At 45.7% G+C, this 20417-nt stretch overlaps 1 protein-coding gene across 2 annotated transcripts in view; it reads right to left on the bottom strand.

Annotated features, from left to right (window-relative positions):
* Nucleotides 1-20417, bottom strand: part of SLC6A11 (solute carrier family 6 member 11) — a 134688-nt gene that overhangs the window by 60780 nt on the left and 53491 nt on the right. Inside the window, exon 6 of one of the 2 annotated variants that reach the window (XM_045493805.1) lies at nt 10528-10662. The exons of the other annotated variant lie outside the window; for it this stretch is intronic. Coding sequence (XP_045349761.1) covers nt 10528-10662 — 135 coding nt within the window. The remainder of the gene's footprint in view (nt 1-10527; nt 10663-20417) is intronic. 2 annotated transcript variants of the gene reach the window in all.

Here is a 20417-nt window from a genome sequence, read left to right as displayed (position 1 = left end):
TAGTTGCCCAAGTCAGACTCACCTGGGTTCAAGGGCTATCTCTGTAAGCACAAGGCAAGTAGTTTAACCTCTTGGAGTCTCAGTCCCCTCATCTGAAAAACCTTTAGGACACAGGTTTTAAAACTCTCATGACCCATAGGAGAGAACCTTTCATATGGTAATAGGACCATAGGTCCTGTCTTACAGGTCATAAAAATTTAAGGTACTTATACATAGCATTTAGTGCCTGGGTCTAGAAAATAATAATTATCAATAACTACTTGCTGATTGAGTGAATAGGATAAATTAAATGACAAGCTTGTGAAGTATAATACCTGTCATAAAATCAGCCATCAAGAAATGATAACTAATGGGATGCCTGGGTGGCTCAGTCAGTTGAGTGTCTGACTTTTTTTTTTTTAACATTTATTTATTTTTGAGAGAGGCAGAGCATGGGGGGGGTGGAAAGGGAGGGGTAGGGAGAGAGAGAGAGAGAGAAAGAGAGGGAGAGAGAGAGAGAGATACAGAATCCGAAGCAGGCTCTAGGCTCTGAGCTGTTTGTTAGCACAGAGCCTGATGGGGGGCTCGGAACTCACGAACTGCAAGACCATGACCTGAGCTGAAGTTGGAGGCTCAACCGACTGAGCCACCCAGGTGCCCCGAGAGTCTGACTCTTGATTGCCGCTCAGGTCATGATCTCACAGGGTGTGAGTTCGAGCCCCACATCAGGCTCTGAGCTGATGGTGCAGAACCTGTTTGGGATTCTCTGTCTCCCTCTCTGTCTGCTCCTCCCCTGTTTGCTCTCTCTCTCTCTCTCTCTCAAAATTAAACAAACATTAGAAAAAGAAACAATAACTAGTATCACTACTCATATGTGTACCCAAGCAGCTCTTCAACCACTGAGACTGCAGATTAATAAGGGGCTACTGAAACAGCTGAGAACTAAAATTCATAACACTTCCCCCTGAGTAAGCCTATGGCTGAAAGAATTTAATGAGGAACCCCAGCGATGCACAGAATCTCAGTGGAATATACAGGAATTCTGATTCCACAGACCAGCAACTCTTGAGGAATTTCAAGCAGTCAAGAAAGAAGAAATGCTCACTACCTTCCTTTCAGTGTGTGTGTTAGATCAGTAATGTGTCTCTAATTCTGGAGGCATTCACCCAGTGATGGGAAGCATACCTGTGTCAGGTGAACTCCAACCCTAGTACCCCCTCCTTCACTACTGTTAACACTGACCTAATTATGTGTGTCTCCCAAGAGACTATCGTCTCCTTGAAGACAAGAATCACGCATCATCTGATTCTGCATCCGCAGTACCTGGTGCCGAGTAGACAACAGATGAATGCTGGTAGAACAGTGACCCTAGCCCCAAACCAAACATACCAAAAGGAAACCTTGGATGATTTTCAGTCCCAGGGAGTAGCCCTCGTGTCCAGGGAGGTTTGCAATATTTTCAAAAACATATCCAATGTCTACACGTCAGTATCATTATTTCCATTTCAGTCGGGAAGTCCAGCAGTAAAGACACTCATGTTTCCTTGGGTCCCTGTCTGGAGCCAAAGTACATTGCCACCAGGTGGCAGCGATTCCATGGGCGTGTCCACAAGGTTCCTCAGGTGAGGTTTTAAATGAGGATCTTGTTTTCCCTGATTTGTCCTTATGGGGTGAGGGCAGGTGGAGGAGATTTCCAGTGTTCTGAGGTGCTCACTCTTTGGGCATCCTTCTACCCCACCTCCAGGACTTGGGACACCTTAGCTGCCAGCTCCAGTTCCCTCCATAGAAGAGGCTGACTTGGGGAACGTGTGCACACCCTGGGAAAGCAGACCCCGCGATTTGGATCCGTGACAGGCCTTTCTGTTCTTGCCCTGAAAACACACACTCGAAACACAATGAAGAGTGAGAGTGGCAGGAATCTGGGGCAGGGAAAATGTGATTTCCTGAAAGCGGCCCTCCATTCCCCCAAAGACTGAAAAGACAGAAAATAAAAATTTGGGGGGGAAAAATGGAGTGGAAGCACTTCACACTTCGGAGAGAACACAGGGCTGACAGTGAAGGCAAATAGATGTTTAGAAAGTTATAAGAGACCACGGAATGCAAATTGCCAGAGGACAAAGAAGGCGAGCCGTGTTGCTTCAAGTTCTTGATGAGAAACTTAATTTACTGGATTCACAATGAAGGCACTCGGTTCTGAGTTCAAAGCCTCCCTCTAGGCCTGTGGAGCTCTGACTCATCCTGCCCAGAGCCCAGTGACACGGAGGCAAATGAAGAACATCACTGGTGTCCCTGGAGCCCTACTGCATGCCAGACCCTGGGCTGGGCACTGAAAATGAGAAATAGAAGTGCTTTTGCATTCACATGCAAACCTGCTCCACAACTGCTCTGTGTGGTGGATATTCTAACCCCAACAGACAGGTGAGAACCCTGAGCTCTGAGAGGTAAAGGGAGAGCCTGAAGGCCACCAAGCTGGTCAATGGCAACAGAGTGACTCAAATTTCCTTTCCTAGATACCAGATTCCAATGCACTAAAAATCCTGTCTCTGGAGAGCTTACCCACAACTGCAGTCCATGCTAGGTCATTGTAACAGAGTCACATAGGCTTCTCCTGAAACTGTCTGTCCTTCCTTTTTTCCTTCCTTCAATTCCTTCCTTCCTTCCTTCCCTCCCCCCTCTCTTCCTGCCTGCCTGCCTAAAAGTATTTACTGAGCTCTTCATGTTGGCAGGCTCTGTTTCCAGGGGCAGGACATCTAACAGTGAATGCAACAGATCAATCCTCTGCCCTCCTGGAGCTAACATTCTAGTGAGTGGAGTATGGTGACACAAAATGAAAGGTGTCTTAGATGTTGGCAAGTGTCATGGTGAAAACCAAAGCTGGGGGGGTGGGTGTGTAGACAGGATGTGCAGGGTGGAGAGCATGATTTTATACAAGGTGGTCAGGAAGCCCTCACGGAGACTACAAAAGTAGGGCGCACAGCCCTTTAGACCTTAAAATAACTTCCATGGCTCTCTCTCTGGACTTCACAGTTACTCTGTGAGGAAGGTGTTCTTGGCTCCCAGGCTCCCTACAACTGAGTTCTCTTTACATGCTTTTTGGAGTTCTCCTGCCTCGCTGGCTGGGGAGATAGAAGGAGGGGGCCGCTGTGAATGCATCCGCCTGTCCAGATCAAGACTCAGTCTTCATGCAGAATGCCACACAAGCCCAGAGGGCTCAGGAGCACCCCTCAAAAGGATTTTTCCCTTAAGGCCCTGGGAGCTGGGATCCAGAGCATTGCATCAGTCAGGAGCCTGTGCCCCTTTAGAAACGTAAATGACACAGCACACATGCATGTCTGAACCCCTTATAAGCAGCAGGGAAGGGGGGCTGGAGCCCGGGTCTGGAATTAATGAAGATCCTGGATCACGGAGAGGCCCCACCTTGCTGTCACTCCGGCCAGGATATGGGATCCAGGAAGCAAGAGTTTCCTATGGGGTAGAAGGCACCCTGAGGGTTGTTTTCCTCAGGTGGGTCATTGCCTGTCCTCCCTCTGCTGACCTGTACAGGCAAGCCCTCCCAACCCAGGCCCCCAACTTCACCAAATTCCAAACATGGCTTCAGGGAGGTAAAGCTGTGATGATAACATGTGAGCCCCATAGCTATTCCTGGAGCACTGGGACAGGGCTGGCTTTTCCAGCTGCAGGAGAGAGAAGGCAAGCTGGGGGTTCCATTTAGCACCCAGAGTATCAGCTATCAGCCCTCCTGTGAAGTCCCCACCCACATAAGCCCCCAGGAAGCAAAAGACGGAGAATGATGGCATGGATGCAGCCCCTTTAGATCTGTCCTAGTATTTAAAAGGCAGGAGTTATTCACAGGCTTTGGCACGAGGACCATCACCAAGAACAAGGTGCACGTTCTTCTCAACAGACCAAAGGAAGGATGCAAAGCTCCGATCTCTTCCAACCCTCTTCCTTCTTCCAGGGAGGGAAGCCCACCCAGTCACAGAGTGCTCTTAGTCATTTATATACTGACTGCCTGGCAGAGGTAGGCATGCTATAAATATCCGTGGGATAAGATACAGTACAGCTTTGCTGGGCTCTGGTGACAGGTGAGTGGTACACAGGACAGTCGCGATCCCTTTCCTCATGGAGTTGGCAGCCTGGGGAGGACTCCCAGTAAGGGCTTATTTCACCCCCTGGTGGCCCCTAGTCCCTCTGAGACCACGCCCACACTCTGGGAATGGCTGGAGCAGTGCAGGGACCCAATGAGTCTCTGAGGCTGGAGGACTGAATGTGTCCAGCAGCCTCCCCTCTGACCAGCCCGACTCCCCGGCTCACCACCCCCATCACCTATCCTTCCCATTGGTTCACACACAAGAGACACTCTGATAGGTCCAGCATCAACCTTTTAGTCCCTTGTAGCTGCGGGAAGCCTGACCACTGCAACTTCTAGATCACCCCGAAGAAACAAGGGTGTTCACACTCGTAGACAAGCCAAGCGGCCAGGCCTTTCTGGGAGTCTTTCTTCCTGTGCATTCTGAAGCACAAATGGGAAACTAAGTCAGGTTCATTAGTCACAACAAGGACTTGATAAAAGGAGAAAACCACCAAGAGGCTGAGCCATTTTCTGATCTCCTGATTAAGTATTTCTGGCTGACAGCTCTCCTAACCTACTTTCTCTACTTCTGAGAGCCATGCCTCAGTTGTCTTGAGCGGGACCATGTGGCTACCTGAAGTCCTAATGCTACTTCAGGATGATTCTCCAGCCCCAGCCGTGTCCCAAACCTCAGCACACCGTCTTCACCCTGTACTATTTTTGCCAAGTCCATGTTCATTCTAGTATTTATTTGATAGCTGCTTGTAAATTAACCTTGCTCCTTACCACATACATGTATGTAAATGTGTAGTGTGTGTGTGTGTGTGTGTGTGTGTGTGTGTAAAGTGTATATAGATACAGCTTCACTCCAGCAATAACTATGAAGTCACGGTTCTGATACGGTTGATGGATGTCCCAGGTTTTTTTTTTTTTTTTCTAATGCACATTAAAACACGTAACTGCAAAAAGAAAAAACATTCCTCCACTAACTGGGTCATTGCACTTCACCTTCACAGCCATCTGATGGGGCAGGCGACTACAACCTGTGACCCTCATTCTAGGGAAGAGATGACCAGGTCCCAGAGAGGGAGGAGCCTTGCTAGAGGCCACACGAACTGTAATGGGAGAGCAGGATTTCCAGCCTGGGCCTTCCCGATGGTTCATGCCTGGGGTGTGCACAAATGGGAACACTTAGAACTTCTTGGTGTGGATCTGTCATTTTCTTCTTTAGATCTTACCTTCCTTCATTCAGAGCCCAGAAACCCTGGGCTCTAAGTCCTAATTGGGCCACTGAGCTGCTGTGTGGCCACAGACAAGTAGCTCAGCCTCTCTGACCTGGATCTATCTACTGAGTGGACATTCTAGCTGGGGTACTGTGATTCTACTGACCCACACACGGGCTGCCTTCCCTCAGCACGCCAAAACGAATCTGTGTGATGTGCTAGCCTCCAAAGTTCGAGGAGTTATCAAGACCCCTCCACAGATCCCAGGTTACTATACACCCCAACACCAGCCCTTCAGCCCCCGGAGCAGACAAAAAGCAGGCTCAGGCTACCCCCACCTCTCTTCTCAGCCATGTTGGGCCCTTCCCGCAACACACTCCAGCTTCCAAAGACACCAGTTACATGGAATTTTGTTTACCCTTCCCTCTTGCGGTCACTATCCTTACCTCTATCCCAATTAACTATCTCTGTTCCTTTTGGTGGGCATGTTCACACAAGGAGAATCAAAAAAAATTACAACTCACAGATCTGGTGAGCTGGAGGTTTTTAAATTTTTGGCTAAAGCAACAGAACCTTTCTTCAAAAATCTCAAAATAGCTTTGGCTCTTACAGTCATTCAGCAAACATTTATTGAGCACCTATTATGTCCCACGCACTGAGCTAGCTAGGGATTGGAGATACAATGGTGGGAAAAACAGATACAGACCTTGCTTCCAAGCTGTCTTCTCTGGGAGGAACTTTGTATCCACCCTCTCTTAAGCACTCCCCTTGCCACTCCATCCTTGGCCTCTTTGGGTCTTGTCGCCATTTAATGGACTGTATATTTTATTTTTTATTCTGTTCACTGCTTTCTTCTTTGACTGGCATATAAACTTCTTGGGGAAGGGATCATTATTTTGTTCAATGTCCACTGCTATATATCCCTGATACCTATAATAATCTCTGATACAGAACAGGCACTTAGTAAGTATCTGTCAAGCAAATGAATGGTCATTAAACAAATCACACATGTAATACATACATACATGTATATACATATATAAATATTTCCCTGCAAACATGGTAAGCACTTTGGAAAATAAGTATGAAATACTAGAGGGTGCATGGTTAGCAGTTTGGAAAGACTTGCCTGAAAAAGTGATGTTTCAACTGAGTCCTAAAGGATGAGTGGATGTTGGGCAAGGTGCAGAAGGAGGGTCTGGGGAGGAAAGAGGGAGCATTCTTAGCAGAGAAGTAACATGTGCAAAGGTCCTGAGGCAGAAAGAAGGCCAGTATCTGGCATGAACTGAGAGAGGGGGAGAAATGATGGGGATGCAGCAAGGAGACAGCTCAAGGAAGCCCTTGGAGGCCCTACCAAAGACCACAGGGAACCCCAGAAGGGATTTAAGCCAAGAGATGCCTGTCAGATTTAGATTTCAAGAAGATCACTCTGCTGCTGAATGAGAGTGCCCCACAGGACCAAGGGGTTAAGGGACATTTCTGGAAGACCAGTTAGGAGGCTACTGTCAAGGGGGAGACGGTGGTGTCTGGACCAGGCTGGTGGCAGCCGAGGCAGAGAGCAACATGGGTAGAGTGAGGGAGTCAAGCAGAGATCAGAGGCCAACAAGTCTCCCCTTACAGGCATTTGAGGGTTCTGCAGCTCAAAATTAGCACTTTTTTCTAGAATAGCCCAAATAGTAAATATTTTACGTTTTGCCAGTGTGCAGCAAAGAGTTACCACAGCAGACTTGATGTTCCTGTCCCAAAGGGCCTGCTGGCAGGATTGGCTCTTGGCTGATATCTGGGAACTTAGCTAAGATATTCCCCTGGTACTAAGTCACACCGTCATTTTGTATGCCAGGGGCACTGAATTCTGCTGTGCCAACTTGCCTGGACTATTCGTACAAGCAACGCAACTTACAATGAGTACCTGCTTTCCTTCTGGAGACCGTGTGATCGATCACATGGCCACAAAGTACCTGCGCACTTAATAAAACTTCCCCATTAAAAACCCGAGTCCTGACCAATCTCCTCTGGGGAGAAATACTGCCCACATGCTGCTGCATTTTGATGCTGCAAGAAGGAACACGTTCTGTGTGGCTCCTCCTGGCAGGTGACTGTGGGAAGCCTATGGCATGGATTCCTCCCCACTTGATTGATGTGTCTTTTTCTCTCGCTGATGCTGGAAATAAGCTGTATTAAAGAGTATGACTGGGACGCCTGGGTGGCGCAGTCGGTTAAGCGTCCGACTTCAGCCAGGTCACGATCTCGCGGTCCGTGAGTTCGAGCCCCGCGTCGGGCTCTGGGCTGATGGCTCAGAGCCTGGAGCCTGTTTCCGATTCTGTGTCTCCCTCTCTCTCTGCCCCTCCCCCGTTCATGCTCTGTCTCTCTCTGTCCCAAAAATAAATAAACGTTGAAAAAAAAAATTAAAAAAAAAAAAAAAAAAAAGAGTATGACTGCTCTGAGTCCTTTGAGCCCTAGTGAGTCACTCAATGTGGCAGGGGCCGGGGCATAGGGGTTATATGGTTTCTGTCTCAGCTACTCATCTTTGCCTCTGAGTTATGCCTTTGAGCAGCCAAACAATATGGGGAAAAATAAGTAACATGGCTGTGTTCCAATAAGACTTTATTTACAAAAATGGGCAGAGGGCTGAAGGTGGCCTGTAAGTCTATCAGTCAACCCATGTTCATGGAAAATGCAGGCATCTCAGAATCCACTTTGAACCTGCTGAATGAAATCAACCTTTTCTTGCCTTCGTGGGAAAACGAAGGCCCAGAAGGAGAAAAAGAGAAGGAACCTGTCCAAGGTCACTTAGGATCAGCAGCAGAGCCCGAGGAAAGCCAGGTCCTGACTGTTGGCCCAATGTTCATACCACGACTCCAAGTGGCCATTCCTCAGAACAGCCTTGCAAGTGAGTGCTGGCCTGGGAGCTGAAGCCTGAGAGGAAGGGAGATGGCAGGAAACTGGGATGATGAGGCAGACAGTGTGAATGGTGAACACCTGGCTTCACCTCTGTCCTGTGTGTGGGTATGTGCGTTTGTGGTACATGTGTATATGTGTAGATAGGGCTCTACGGTCGTAAGTGTTGGCTGGCTTTTCCCAAACTTTTCTGATCATCAGAATCTCCTCGGCAGCTTCCTAATCATATAAATAGGCAGGTGCCATCACATACCCCCAAAACTGCATTCTTAACATGTTCCAAGGTGTTCCGATGATCAGTTAGGTTTGGAAAATGTGGGTGATGCCCAGGATCTCTTTCCTGACAGACCCTGAGGAACAGGATAAGGAAACCTATGAGCAGAGGAAAGAACAGGAAATCTGTACTGGGTCAAGAATTTGTGGATCTGACAAAAAGGCACAGACCAGTGATTCTGGAAATACGTTTTCCAAAACTCACTCTCCAACTGAGCCTTTGCCATCGGAGGTTGGAGTTGGTGAGGCCAACAGTCAGGAGCTAATTTCCTTCTTCCTAGGGATTCTGCCTGCAACTCAGGATGCTGCGTCAGGTGCCCGGTGGTGCCCTGAGCCTCAGGGGCCCCTCACGGCACAGAAAACTGAGAAGAAATGAGCACACGTTGCCACTTCACCATGGACCTTAATCAGTGTAATGAGCTACACCTGAGCTGCAATAACTCGCCCTCCATAAACCTTTCCACCCAAGTTCTCCTAACAGGGGGTGGCTGGAAGCTACAGACTGCAGACTCGGAGTTTCCTGCAGTCTCATCTACTATGAATGCAGATTCTGCATTCTAATGCATGATGTATCTATGTTCATTTTAATAGAAATATGGGTGCCTCTATGTTCATCATGGCATTATTTACAATAGCCAAATTATAAAAGCAGCCCAAGTGTCCAGTGATTGACAAATGGATAAAGAAAATATGGTACACAGATACAACAAAATACTATTCAGTCACAAAGAAGAATGCAATCTTGCCATTTGCAACAACATGGATGGACCTGGGGGTATTAAGTGAAATAAGTCAGAGAAAGACAAATACTATATGATTTTGCTTATATGTTGAATCCAAAAAATATTAACAAAACAGAACAGAAACAGACTCCAAGATACAGAGAACAATCTAGTGGTTGCTGGGATGGGGGTAGGCAAAATAGCAGAAGGGGATTAAAAGGTACAAACTTCCAGTTATAAAATAAATAAGTCAGAGGGATACAACGTACACTACATGGAATATAGTTGATAATATATAACAACTGTGTATGCTGACAGATGGTAGCTAGATTTACCAGGGTGATCACTTTGCAATGTATGAAAATGCCAGAATCACTATGTTGTACAGCTGAAACTAATATAACATTGTATATCAACTATACTTCAATTAAACAAACATGGATGTCTCCTCGGCCATCAGATGTCTTTGAGCACATTATCTGACACCCTGGATTTACCTGATGGCCTTTAGGAAACACTGATACCTGGGAACCACCCCCAGAAAATTTAATTTAATTGGTCTGGGTTACACTCTGGGAATTGGGATTTTTCAAAAGGTCCCAGGAGCTTCTAACAAGTAGTGAGGTGGAGCATTTCTGGGCCTGCAAGATGTCTGTTTTCACCTCTTGTCTAACATACACCTGGGAACACCATCACTGGCCACTTAGAGAAGCTTAGGTATAAACAGTCACTATCCAAGATTCAGCACAACCAACGCCTTACCGGACACAACTAAGAGGTGAGCCAGCTTTCGCCAATTATTTTCTTTCTGCAAGCTGCACCCACAAGGAAAATCAATCACCAACAAAGACCCAGTTGGTCTCACTGAGATGCATGGCTGGGGGATCTGTGATCTTAGGCAGGAGGAAAAACTTTCTGTTTACACTTACCTCTAACAAATTTAGCATTTCTTCAATTATGAATATAGACAACAAACGGCAGAATTGTCAGCAGTAGAAATCCCAGATACTTTCATATCACAGTAGATATCTCCACACATCATTTATGCTCACCATGACTTTGAAACCATAAAAATCATAGGACCTGTTGCTGGATCTTGCTCTTTAATGTATTGATAAACAAGCACATATATTATTACATGCCACAAATTTGTCTTTTGTTGATGTTTTGATGGTTGTATTTCAATATATTGGATTTCCTAGGCATTTAATTTATGCATGGAAAATGATTATTGTGAGAAGGGGTCCATGGACTTTTCTACATGCTCAGCCAGCTGCTAAGCCCCTGTGGCTGGCAGCAGAGGCCGGCAGAGGGCGTCCCAGTGGTGACAGGCAACTGGACACGAAGCAAGCAACTTTACCTGTGGGTCGGAGAGCCGGGAGAGGTCAGGATACAGGTAGAACTTGATGCCTTCGGAGGCCCCGGGCAAGGTGACCCCTCGGATCAGGAGGATCAGAAGCATGATATAGGGAAATGTTGCAGTGACGTATACAACCTGCCCAGGGGAGGAGAGGAAAGAATCAAGAAGGGGTGATGGTGGTGGGCAATGTGGCAGGGCCCTAACTTCTGGCCAAGAGCAGAGGACTTTCCAGTGTAGAACCCCAACGTGGCTTCTTCTCCCACCTCATCTCTCACCACTGTCCGCTCAGGGGCCTGGCCTTTCAGCGAGTATCTCGTGAATGCCTACAATGATGCTTGAGACTGGTGCTTATCAATCATTTGTGACCACAACCCACAAAAGGAAATACATATGATATCAAAATCCCATACATATTGAGCTGAAACAGGACGTCCCACATGATACTCACTCTTACATGTGTGATGCACTCAATATTTTCTATCATATTCTATTTCATGTTTTCATAAGGCTGGTCATGACCCTCTAAATTTACATCATGATTCACCAATGGGCCATGACCCACATTTTTGAAAAAGACTGCTCTTAATGATAATCAAGTTTTCACAGCCAAGGATAGAATAGAAAGATGCAGGGGAGGGGCACCTGGGTGGCCCAGTCGGTTGAGTGTCTGACTCTTGACTTTGACTCAGGTCGTGATCTCAGGGTTTGAGAGATCAAGCCCCACCTTGGGCTCTGTGCTGACAGTGTGGAGCCTGCTTGGGATTCCCTCTCTCTCTATCTCTCTCTCTCTCTGCCCCTCCCCTGCTCACATACCCTCTCTACATAAATAAATAAATACATACATACATACTGAGATGAGATGAGATGAGATGAGATGAGATGAGATGAGAAGAGAAGAGAAGAGAAGAGAAGAGAAGAGAAGAGAAGAGAAGAGAAGAGAAGAGAAGAGAAGAGTAAAGTGCAGGGAAATGGGGAAGGGAAGCTATTTGGGGCAAGAAAGACCCAGTGTTTACCTGGGATCATTTCTGCTCAGTGTGCCTGGAGGCCAGTGATTGGAACCAGCAAACTGAGCAGCCCTTTTCAGCCCACAGATTCTGTACAAGAAACAGAATCTTCCCTGGGTTTCCTCACACAAGCACTGCTTATAAGCAAATAGCAATACCCTCAAGACTCTATCCTGTCCTTGGGCCACAACCTCTCCTTGAGGTCCATGCAGGACTCGGTGTCTCCTCCTCCAGGTCTGATTTTTCCTCCTTTGTCACATCTCTTCTGTAATCACTTCGCTGTGCCCTCTCGGTGGGGCCTGCCTGTTCCATCTGTTTACATCAGCAACTTGTCAACATTTGGGGGCCATGGATGTCTCTGAGAATCTGAGGACAGCTACAGACTCTCCTCTCTTCCCCCAAAGGTGCACAGACACAGATATGTGTACCAGCTTTTGGATGGTTCAGAGACTCAGACTTCCCTGCTAAAGTACTTGTGCTGTGTGACCTACGGTCTTAATTCTTCTAGTTGAAGACCTTCCTAGCTCAGGGTTTCTTTTACCAGTGGTCTAGTCCTCACTCAGTTTTTGCATTCATTCATTTACTCACTCATCCACCTACTTACTCACTCACTCACCAAAAACACTCCTATGCACCAAGCGCTGAGCCAGACTCTGGAATATGCAAATAAGTCTCAAAATGGAAGTTTCTGCCTCAAGAGGCCCCGCTCTGGTAGAAAAGACAGACATGTAGGTAAGTAGATAATTAATGCATTATGTAATCAGCGGAATATAAAGGATGGAGGACCAAAGAGTAGCTAATTACAGAGGCAGTCAGGGAGGGCTTCTCCAAGGAGGTGATCCAGGTATTGGACCATAAAGGAGTTCAGGACATGGGAAATGGGGACAGATGGAAGAAGAGAATAAAATCTTACTAAATGCCAGCCACTTTACACATGACAATGGAAATAGTTACATTTATGTAACTTGAATTTTTCCTTGTATTATTTTTTATTTTCATATAAATTAACATCTTCGAAAAACTGAAACAGAGATGCTATTTATGGCAGGACACACAGTGATCCTTGTGTTAACTGGGCTATTACTTCATTGAAGAATGGTCATATACGCATTAGAGGGAATAAGGGGACAGGAACATTGCAAAGCAGTAACAAAAAAAGGTATTGCTTCTTTGCACTTAACCTTCAAACAAAAAAGTAAGAGTCCATACTTTACATAAATGCAAATGTAAGTCATTCAGTTGGTGACAAAGCAGGGATTTAAACCCAGTCCTCAAAAACAAGAAATAAGAACCAGCAGAGGGTAGTGTCATTGGGTCCTGGAGCTCACATCTGAGGACTGGATTGTTTCATCCAGACACTGTCCTTGGCCCACAGTGCTGGCAGCATCCTCAGCCTACTCACAGCCCTGCCCCAGCCAGTTAAGCATCCTGTTTCCAAACCAACAGTCAGCTCTACTGACATGTCAGTTATTTCAAACAACCTCTTGCTGTAACATATACTGTAATCCAGGTGAATGCAAGTCAGATGTATAAGAATCAGAGCCAACAACTGATATTAATAGCCAAAAATGAGAGGCCAGCAGTCAATAGGGTTGACGGTTCCTGCCCAGACAGCTCATCGTGGTACAAAAGCTCCCATTTCTCTTAGCCTTACAGACACAATCTTGTGTGGATCTTCAGCATTTCATATAAATTCTTGAGTATCTTCTTTCAAAATGAACCCCCACACCGTGGTCAACTGGCTTATGTCTGTGAAAAGACAGGAGGAAGCTAAAATCTATTGCTTTTAATTGCATAATTTCCACTTTTGTCTCTGTAGTATGGCAGAAGATTAATTATCCAGAATGCCCAGGCCCTGAAGGATGACATATCTATCTTAACCCCCAATGCTCACAAAATGTAAGGAAAAGAATGTTATCCTATAAAATAGAACAAGTGAAAATCATAGGACTTTATCTTTACTCTGTGGGACCACCTTGATGTGACTAAACTTGTTGGTTATACTCCACCTGGTCTTTTTTTTTTTTTTTTTTTTTTTTTTGATAGAGAGAGAGCGAGAGAGTGCACACACAAGCAACCAAGGTAGAGGGGCAGAGGGAGAGAGAGAATCTTAGGCTGAGCATGAAGCCTGATGTGGGGCTGGATCCTAGGACCCTGGGATCATGACCTGAGTCAAAATCAGGAGGTGAGTTGGATACTCAACCAACTGAGCACCCAGGCGCCCCTCCACCTGGTCTGTTTTTGAATGAACATTAAGGGGTCACTTATAACCTGGCCAAATGCACCCTCACTATGCCCTCAGCAGCATACATAGCAGACTACTCCTCAGTGACCACAGTAGTATGATTTATTAAATAGATAACAATTATTTTGAAGTAATTCCATTGTTTTAAGTTCTAAATGCATGTTCTGCTTCTACCTTACATTGAGGAGAACTACCCTCCCTCCACTGGTACCCACACCTTCATTTTTACGTTTTTTTAAATAAAACCATAAGGGAAATAAAATATTCAGATGAACTGCTCAAAGACCACAGTACAGACAATGACTTAGGCTGCCAAAACGAAACCACTGGCTGGCAGGCATTAGCTAGAAAAATCCCTTTGTGAGCTGAGGTTTGAGAGCCTCAAGTCAGGGAACAAAAGGTGGTTTAGGGGCATCATTATGTAATGGACACAAGTGGAGAGTGGTATGAAAGTTGAAATGCAATGCTGAGGACAGCCTGTATCTGACACTGGTCCTGGTTCTCTTAATAGCCCCCTTCTGATTTGTTTCTGCCCTCAGTTATACCAGCCATTGGGACATCATCTTTGATTTTTCCTGAGAGCAGCTGTAGAGACACTGGTCCCAGTTCTCTTAACAGCCCCCTTCTGATTTGTTTCTGCCCTCAGTTATACCAGCCATTGGGATATCATCTTTGATTTTTCCTGAGGACAGCTGTAGATTGTCCATACAATACAGATCTTGTCATTAAGAAATTGTACATAAATGGCATTTACCCTGCCCTATCCCTCCTGTGTTCATGGCAGACATCACTAATCGATCACAATACTCTATGCAGCTAAGCATGGACACAGCCTCAGAACCCTCCACAGTACTCCAGGCAGCTCCATAATCAGCTGGGAAGAAACCCACTATCTTCTACCCTTGATCTAGCCCACTTTTCATTTATGCCTTCACAGTCTCCTGCAGGTCCTTAGTCCCTGTGCCCAGTGTGGTAAGCCCCAGATCTCGTGCTTAAGGAAAGACCTGCTGAATGTGCATACCTGAATGGGATTCCTGGGTCATGACACCCAAAGGAGCAGTGTGAAACAGGAAAAGGAGGCTAGAGAGACAGGCTGGAAGGTTCTTTGTGAATGGATTCGGCCTTTGGGTGCCGACAGTGGAGTTGCAGCTGGGTCTCCAAGGATAAGCAGGAATGGGAGAGGCTGAGTCAGGCAGGGAAGATGTGGAACTAGCCAACAATGTGGAAGTGGGCTGAGAATACTGTCCCCTGGGTTGTCCTCCAGGTGTTCAAGCTCGAGTCTGCCTCCCCTCTTTCCTGAGCTGCGTCCCCATTCAATCAGTGGTATTAAGACCCACCAACTTGATCTCCAACTATATTCTGAAATTACACCCCCTCTTCAGCCCCACCACCAAAGCCTTTCATTATCTTTCTTCTCAGTCATGCACCAGCCCCACTCTGTCCACACTGCAGGCAAGTTTCAAAACTATGAATTCAGCATGTGTCTTCCTGCTTCTCTGAATCTGCCCTCCCCAACCGCACATTGAAGGCCGTGGGATATAGCGCAAAGGATTAGGCTTTGAGTCAGATGACCCCGTGTTCAAATCTTGGGCTTCCCTGGCTTGCTGTGTGACTTGATCAGTCTCTATCCTTCCCCCGACTACTTTGTCCTCTGCTGTACCAGGTTCCTCACCCTTGGAAAGCGTGCCAGGCTCCTTCAAGGCCTCCTTATCTTTTTGTGCCTTCTTCTATTTGTACTATCCAGCCCTAGGTGTTCCTCCTGGGTGTGTTTGAATCCCCACAAGGCTGAGGACTCCTCAAAGTCAGGGACCCTGACATCCGGGTGTGATACCATTGTCCTACCTACTTTATACATCAGGCAGCTGAAGCCCAGAATGGTGTTTCTGAAGTACTATAAGCCCCCACTCACCCCTATCCTTGGGGGATATGTTCCAAGATCCAGACAGGTAGGACTGAACCCTATATATACTATGTTTTTTCCTGTATGTACATACCTATGATAAAGTTTAATTTATAAATTAGTCACAGTAAGAGATTAAACACGTTAATGAACATTAACTAAGAATAAACTAGAACAATTATAACAATATACTGCAATAAAAGTTAAGTGAATGTGGTCTCTCTCTCCCAAAATACCTCACTGTACTATACTTATCCCTCTTGTGATGCTGTGAGATGATAACGTGCCTGTGTGAGGAGAAGCAAGGTGAATGACCTAGACTACTGTGACATAGCATTAGGCTACTATTGACCTTCTGACATCAGGAGGAGGATCATCTGCTTCCAGGGAGGAACTGAAACCGCAGAGATCAAAACCACGAATAAGGGGCGGGGGGCCGGACTACTGTACCTCAGTCTCAGCTCAGGATCCACCCTCTAAACCTATAAGCCATGCCATCTGCCCACCTGTTATGGAGAGCTGGAGTGCCACTTCCTCCCTGACTCCCTCCCCCACCACACACACATCCCTGTCACTCCAGTGCTCTCTGGTCCCCTCTAGCTGCTCTCCACCCTCTATTTTATCACCTTGTAAGTGTAAGATTTCTAAAACATAAGCTCCTTGAGGAAAGGGAGTTTTGTCTTTTACTTTCCCTGCTGTGTCCACAGTGCCCAGGACAGCACAAGGTACATAAAACAAGCTCAATAAACATTTGGTGGATGGATGAACAAATAAGCAGGCTGAGGTTTGGGACCCCAAGGTTAGACTGCAGGGTTTCACAACACTACCATGTGCTTCCTCTGTAGGAAACGCTGGGTCCGCATAAAATGGGATTCAGAAAATCGAATCGGATTTTCAGAGGAGTGTTTATAAATAAGGAAGTAAGAGATCTGGCTTTAAAAGACAGATCAGTTCAGATGCAGAGGTCAAGGAAGTGCAGGTACAAGGTACTTTGCAGCAAAGTTCAGCATGGCTTTCAAGATGCCCAAGGCTACAGGAGTCTCTGGAAGAGCCAAGCAGGGCTTGGGCATTTAGCTAAAATATGCAGTGTTTGGTGATGGGCATAAAAGTCACTGACAAGGTACCATCAAGTCTGGCTGGTAGCTCAGACCCAGAGAGTTGGGTGTGGGGGAAGGAGGGTCTAATCTGTCAGACCTCAGAGGCCCCTGAAGTGAGGCTCCTGCCCCAAGCACATCCCCCTTGGTTAAGGAAGAGGTTTTGTTTTGTTTTTTACTATTGTTTAATTTCCTTTCAGCAGGTCAAGTCCTCTTGAATATAAAGGTTAGCACACTTGGTGGTAATTATACTGTATCCTGTTTTAATTGACTCTAATTGCTCATTTGCATTCCAATACTAGAATTGTGGAGCATTTTCCCCCTACTTCCAGGACACAGCTATTTATTTCATAGCAGGGAGACTGTCTGATCATTGAGAACATGACAAAAGTTGCAGAAAGGCTGCCCCTCCCTAAGTTTTCCAGGATAATGGGGTCAATTGGAAAGTTGAGCCTTGTTCAAAAGGCTTTGGGAAAGCAGGCTGGTGTGGGGGCAAAGACATAGAACCACAGGGTCAGAAGATCCAATATAATAAGTGGCTTGAGCAAGTTCCATTGCCTCTCTGGGCTGGCACTTTACCATCCACAAGAGGCAGGGATGCACTAATCCAAGCTTCAATCATCTTTATACCATTTTCTCAATTTTTTTTTTGCCATATATATGTATACTTTTGTATTATTTACTTAATATTTTCTATAATTCAATATTCTCTCTTATGTTCAATAAATATATGTAATGGAAAAACTGAATTACCCCCATAAACAGAAAACCATTATCTCTAATGACAAATATAGAAGGTAAATGCAAAAATAAATGCAATGAAAACAAAGCATGATTAAATTATAGCCAAAGGCTCAGTCAGAGTCTGGGCTATGTTCTCTGTTCAAAACCAAGAGTAGCAAGTGTCAAGGAGGTGCTAAAAGATGAAGCAGTTAACTGTACCTTTTGCCTTAAGCAACATGGAAAGGGAATATTATCTCATTATGTAATCGGATGTTCTTTAATCCAGGTTCATGTATCACTAAAATCATCCTGTGGACTGCAAGTAGAAAAAAACACTTCCCATATTTGTGGGATAGATCACATGGATGATCGCTGGGGTCCTGCCCAGCAACCACAATGTTTTCTAGAACAGTCCAGGATTAACCACAACCCTTTCAAAGGACCAGGATTTGTAGAGCTATCCAAGGTCCTGACTCTAATTTAGGCTGACCCTTCTGAGAGCCAGTTACCCAGGGCCTTGGAAGATGCTGTTGGTAATTGAGGCACCACCGGGTGCCAAAGTTGTGTCGTATACTATCTCTGACTGATCTTCATGCCAGTCGAATAGGTTCTGGCCCCGTTTTGTAGACAAAAACAAACAAACAAACAAAAAACAAAAACACTTGAGGATTAAAGAAAGAAGTGGATTGTGCCAGGACACAGAACGGTAAGTAATCAGAAGTCAGCTCTCTCTACCATACAAACTGTGCTCCATGCCATAAACCTGGCCAGACATGCCTTCCTATTTTCAACTCCTGTTTCTCCCTCTGTCTGTCCTTTACTTCAAAGGTCCAGTTTTCTTGACTTTTGCCAGCAACTCATCGTAGCCTACCACCCCAGTGTGGGAAACATTGTATTAGTCTAGCCTTCCCCCCACCCCTTCCATTCTAGCTGGGCTTGCCTCTGTGTGTAGGGTACATATGCCCATTACATATGATTGCAATCCTTAGAGAATCAATGTTTTTAATATCAACAGATTTTCCCCAGTGCCAGTTTTTGAGGGAAAACTACCTGAATTCCTAGGTAGGGACACCATAGCAGGCACCAAATAGTCTGGTATGATCTCCCAGAGGATGTTACTGATCTCTCAAAACAAGGTTCTAGGAGAATGTGGATCTGAAGGAGGGATGTCACCATGAACACATCTGGCCTCTTCACCCTTTTTAGAGACATTATTCTTAGACCATTCTAACAGAAATAGGAAATGAAGAAAAAAACATTCTGTTCTAGCAATCAAATTCTAAATAGGTGGATGGAGCGATGTTTTCACAAGAGTATAGCAAAGATATTCACTATTCAAGGAGATAACAGCATTTCAGCAATGCAGAAATATTTCCTTGGGAAGCTGAAGTTATAATTTTTATGCAGTGATTTGTGGTGTATCTTTATCTATGAAAGTTAGTCCATGTGTGGAGCCTAAAATCACCAGCCAGCCTTGGGACCCATGTTTCAGGGTACTGTCCTAGATCTGGGTTGAGAGGGACAGGGTTAGAACTGGAGGCAGCAAGCAGGGTGGGATGAGCTAGCTCTAGTCCCCATTTTACCATAGTGGCAGAGAACATGGGCCCCCTTTCAAGATTCGCATTCCCTTTTTCCGCAGTTACAAAACTCCTATTTTTGACTGGATCCATGGCTGTCTAGAATAAAGGCAACATTTCCCAGCCCTCTTGCAGCTAGATGTGGCCATGTGACTACACTATGTACAAATTCCAGGTTGTATCTTTAAAGGGAAGAGCTGTATCCTATTCTTCTCCTCTTGCCCATCCCACAGGCTGGAATGAAGACCAAGTTGTGAGAAATCTTAGACCATGGAAATGAGGGCAACCATTCTAACAGAAATAGGAAATGAAGAAAAACATGGCAACAGAACAGAAACAGCCTGGGTCCCCGACAGCAGGCAGCTTATACCTGGACTGTTATGGGAGAGAGAAATACACGTTCTTTCCACTACTGCTCTTTGAGGTCTCCGTTGTAAGAAGTCCAACATGTAACCTAAATATCTAACCACGGATTGCCTCTGTGATCTTGGATAGGCCCTGTCCTGCTCTAAGTCTGTATCATTTTTTCTTAAATGAAGGCACTAGCCCAAATGATCCACCTTATTCCTTTCTACTCAGAATGAAAAGAAGATTCCAAGGATGACCTGAGAATCCTGAAGGTAGACTCTTCAGAGCCACCATCCTTCCACACCTGGAATCAACCAGGAATGGCAACAAATACAGTCAGGAAGTCTTCAGAAAGGTCCAGTCCGTAAAATTAAAAGAGCAGTTAAAACAGACCTGTCAAAGAGATCGCCATTTCTAACAAACCACTGTTTTAACCTTCTCCGTCACAGTTCAGAATGAGCCTGACAGGGTGAGTAGCCAAATTTGGTGTGGATCCCATCCTCAACTAGAAAGGTGCATACATGGGTTAGAAGGTCTCTGAGGTCTTCCTGAGCCCCTGTCCTCTTCATGTGTGAAATGAGGATAACACTTATTTCAAAGGTTGATGTGAGAATTTGAGATCACCATGCAAGGCAACTGCCACACAGACACTGCTCAATAATTGGAAAAACTGTGACTGCCTTTGCATCACTAGGTCAATAAGCAATGTCCCTCCAGCCCAGTGAGTGAGTAGCTTTGGCCAGTAGAAATCAACATATCTGGGGGTTCAAGAATGTAAACAAAGAGGCTGGAGTCATCTCTGTCTCGGCGGTAAGGGTAGGGGGGGCAGGAGAGAGGCTCTTGAAAACCCTTATGGGATCCTTTCATTAACAATGGGAGTGAAGAGCATTGTTGGGGCAGCAGAAAGCAGAAGGCTGGTGTAAAAAGGTAGTAAATCATTGGCTGGGACAATCTAGGTGAAGAGGACCAGAGATAAGAAAAACATCAGAACAGAAGGGA

The sequence above is a fragment of the Leopardus geoffroyi genome, chromosome A2 (genome assembly GCF_018350155.1).
Source record: "Leopardus geoffroyi isolate Oge1 chromosome A2, O.geoffroyi_Oge1_pat1.0, whole genome shotgun sequence".
NCBI lineage: Eukaryota > Metazoa > Chordata > Mammalia > Carnivora > Felidae > Leopardus > Leopardus geoffroyi.
The sequence above is the reverse complement of the archived record's forward strand: the minus strand, read 5'-3'. Positions and strand labels throughout refer to the sequence as shown.